Source organism: Adiantum capillus-veneris, chromosome 17 (genome assembly GCF_014529385.1).
Source record: "Adiantum capillus-veneris isolate H3 chromosome 17, ASM1452938v2, whole genome shotgun sequence".
NCBI classification, from domain to species: domain Eukaryota; kingdom Viridiplantae; phylum Streptophyta; class Polypodiopsida; order Polypodiales; family Pteridaceae; genus Adiantum; species Adiantum capillus-veneris.
Window position 1 is genome coordinate 67,436,624 of NC_140947.1, and position 3,986 is coordinate 67,440,609.

The 3,986-nt window shown below is 43.0% G+C and overlaps 1 protein-coding gene across 1 annotated transcript; it reads left to right on the plus strand.

Moving 5' to 3' along the window:
* Nucleotides 1-682: 682 nt before the first annotated feature.
* LOC147437424 (uncharacterized) lies at nt 683-2,376 on the plus strand. Its single transcript, XM_086486954.1, has 2 exons — nt 683-865; nt 1,819-2,376. Exons 1-2 carry the CDS (start codon nt 702-704, stop codon nt 1,967-1,969), a joined length of 315 nt encoding a protein of 104 aa, XP_086343080.1. The 5' UTR covers nt 683-701; the 3' UTR covers nt 1,970-2,376.
* The last annotated feature ends 1,610 nt before the right edge of the window (nt 2,377-3,986 follow it).

The following is a 3,986-nucleotide window of genomic DNA, read 5'->3' on the forward strand; positions in this document are numbered from 1 at the left end:
TACTCTAATGCTTGCCTTACGCTTTTAGTTTGGTAAGACACCAGCATTGCACAGTAGTTTCAGGTCCTCACCTGGAGGCTTCATAAAAAATCCCTCCAAGTGAATTCACATGTTACACTTACGTATTTTGAAGTTGAAGGGAATGGCACGAAGGGGGTGTTTGAACCTTGGTGTGTCCGTTCTGCCCTTGAGACGGTTTTTTAACCACGACGTCTACGTTTAAAGGCAATCCCTTTATGAATCCGGCTTCTAAGCCAAGGTTAAGGACTTGCATTTAAAACAATATGCCAACTCGAGTGGCACATGCAAAAAAGGAACATATGCAAGGCTCAAGCACGTGGTTGGGCCAACTGGCGTATGAGTGGGGATAGAGTTGAGATGGCCATCGCTTCGTGATTCACTATGCTCCTAGATAACCATTGGACAATGTCTTATCATTACGATAATTTCTCATTTTGAATTCTCCCCATGCTCTCTCTCTCTCTCTCTCTCTCTCTCTCATAATTGTAGTTCCAACGTTTTGAACATTCTAGATGCTCTCCCTCCTCAGTAACACGTCTCGAGTTCAAGACTCGTCACATAGATTGTTGGGGTAAACTCTCTCTCTCTCTTTCAGTACACGTCTTGAGTTCGAAACTTAAGACGTTAAAGCCACATCACATGCTAGTTAAGGGTTGCAGCATAGGGTTTTGAGGAGGCAAATGAGGCGGCCTACTTCTTCGGAGTTGAGGTCTGTGGCTTCTGTGGCTTCTTTCTTTCAGAAGGCATGCAGCGGTTCTTGCCCTCCGAATGCTCCTCGCCTCTGCAAGGCTGCGTCATCTGAGCTCGTTAGTAGCTCACTTTGTGCTCCTTCTTGGGTCTCGAGGTACGTGTGCGAGTTTGTGTCGGCGCGCGCTCTTTCTTTCTGTGAGTCAAAGCTGCCTTTCATTAGCGATGATTCTCCATCCTGTCATGGATCTGCCGTTTTTCTGAAGGCCTCAAGATTACTCATAGCCCTGAAAGTCGAGTAGGGCTGGGTTCCCCATTGGGCCTAGAGTGATGTGCAACTTATTGAGTCGCCTTAGCTTACACCCATGGCTTGTGGCGTATTTTTGCTTGCTACATCAACTAGTTTTGTGCTTTAAGTCGCACTATGTATTCCTTGCACTGGGCATCTAGTTAAAGCTGCGGATGATCCTTCGTGTAATTCATGCAGTCTCTTAGGCTGTTTGTGCCTACAGAATAAATGGAAAGCATTTGATTTGTTGTACTTAAAGCAGGATAATGTACTTATTGCAGTACAGGGTTTGCATTCTGCATAAATAGTTGTTGGGGTAGAGTGCAGTAGCCTTGTGCATTGCTGGCGGCATTGTTGTGAACCTCAATGAAATTTGTTTAACTAATTAAGTGATTTGTGAGAGAAAGGAGTTTTTGAAGAAACATCGGGTTTGCGGTACTTTCTTGTACTAGAGATCTTGTGGGACAACATGGATGCCTGTAGCGGTGAAAGGGGAAGGAGAGGCTGAGAGCTTAACAAGAAAAGATCTAGGTACCATACAAATTTTTATGTAGCCTATTTAGCTACTAGGTATGTGCTTAGCTACAGAAAGTGAAGGAAAATAAGTTCGCCTCAAATGTAGCTTCAGGGCAGCTGAAGGTCTAGAAGCTTTTAGTGCTCTAGAAGGGTTGGTTTTTGTGAAGAGACAGGCCCTAAGGAATAAAAATATCATTGTTTTATTTTGTCTTTTTATTCATCAAAAAATTATTGTGTGACATGCTGTTTACTCATGGACCCTGCAATGTCATGCGCGTTTGCTGATCAGCATTTTTTGAACGCAGGAATCGAGGAGCAATGCTGTGTTTGGACTCTCTCCAGCCACTGCAAGCTGCGATGGCCCAGGCATCCTTTGTTTCACGGTTGAGTCTGGGATCTCAAGAGCCTGTGCTGGTTCTTCAGGGCCACTTTTTTTCTGCGCTCACGGTGTTGTGATACTTCTGAAGAATTTTTTGATGGAGCTTTAGGTAGGGCACGCGGTTCTTAAATTGTGATCGCCTGGATTTGGGGGTGATACTGCATCAGATGGGAGTGCTCAGGTGGTTGACAGCTAGTTGGGGGATATTTGTACATGATTTGTTAGTTTTGAGTCTTGAAGTCTCCCTTCTTTTTTTTGAGAGTTGTAGCAGTGCCGAAAAATGTTTTACAATAACCACTTATTTATTGTACTGAAAAAAAAACCCGTCAGTTCCCAATCCACTGTCTGATCACTGACTCCTTACAAGCTTCCTTAACAAGCTTGGGTCTGGAGGAATGTACTGAAAGAGCCAAATAGCTGAAAATGGTGAGGATGACTAGAGTGCTTCTTGATTTCTTATGAATGTGATTTTGACTCTTGGTCCTGATGTTTGTTGGCTGAGGCATGTGAACCTTAGCATACAATGATGCAAGTCCAGTGTTCCCCATCTTACCCTGCTACAGGTGCCGGCACTCTCTAAATTGCAGTGCAGGTGCTGTCTGGCGGTGATTGCTTCTGTTTTGCTGTAGTGCTCCCCCCCCCCCTCTTTTCAACCTAAAAAAACTACAGTGCTGATACGCATTAGGACTGTAGGTATTATTGCTCTGTACATTGATGCACGTGGAGTCTTCCTGTTGTGAACTTGGGTAATGTTCTTTTGCTGTGATGATGCCCATGAAACACTGTATGGGGGAGTTTTCTTAGTGCTGAATATGATATGCCATTTTTCTTCTGTAATTGAGGAACATGTACAAGTAAATGCTCAATGAATTGCATGAAGCATGAATGGAAATGTTTCTAGTAGTGGGTGCATGTCCAACCTGCCAATGGGGTACAGCAGAGGGTTGTGAGTCTTTGGCCTAGGAGGGTAAGTAAGTGCTGAGAGGTCAATGACATGTTGATTCACCAGTTGGATATCATGTTTATTCAATATATTGATTGCAACTGACACTAGTGTATAACCAATTACCACCAAATTTCAAACGGAGGACAGGTATCTGTCTAAAGATGCGGAGGAGTATTGGTACAGGGAGTCTGATTATGTTCAACCAATATATCATTGTACGTTGGCTAAAGGCTCAATAAGATATCTTAAGAGGATAGCATGTTCGGTCATGGTGAGAAGACAATATCCCCATATAATAAAGAAAACCTCTATGTACATCCAATGCATCCACATGATATTTCTTTTAGCAAACCTTGCAATGGGTGGAAAGGTGATCCTGGAATCTAGCTTCTTTATGTGAACCTTTAAGAAGGTAGATGAGCTAAGCACTCGTCTAAAAAGCTGTCATAATGTAACTTCTATCTTGAAATTCACTTCACACAAACTGCTTTCTTGGGGGATGGATGGGTGGGAGCAAGCTCTTTTGAATCTCTTCAATAATAGGCGCCTCAGCCATCATATCTATTTATAGGAATGGGCTCAACCACCTTCAGGTTTATTTGCCATGGTGGATTCTCAAGGCATGAGAATCTTGAACTGCAGCACAAGCCCCATATAGTAGGAACCTCTGGCTTTAGATGTGGGGTAGATGATACCAAAGCATATCAGCAATATCATGTGACGCAGATGGAGAAGTGATAATAGGTGAGGTTGAGGGTGAACAGGAACTAATGAGCGAGGCAAGAGGGGCGATGGTAGTGATGGGGATGGAGGTCCTAGAAGAGCCTCAACGATCTCCATATTTGGCAATGGATCAGCACCAATTTTGATGTGAAGTTCCATCTGAGTCCACTAAATTTAGTATATTTAAACAAAGCTTGACTGTAGAGAACAAAATCTAACAATGGAGGATCTCAAGACCAAAACTATGTCAAGCAAGGGACGTAACAATGGAAAATTATCATTCAGGATTTATCATCCAGTCCTTAGCACATCCAAAAACATGAAGTTTAATGAGAATGGATTTTTGCCTTGTAAGTTCCTTATCTCGTGAGATGCACTTCAAATCTTAATTGGGAGATTATGCATTGATGTAGCCACAACTTCAC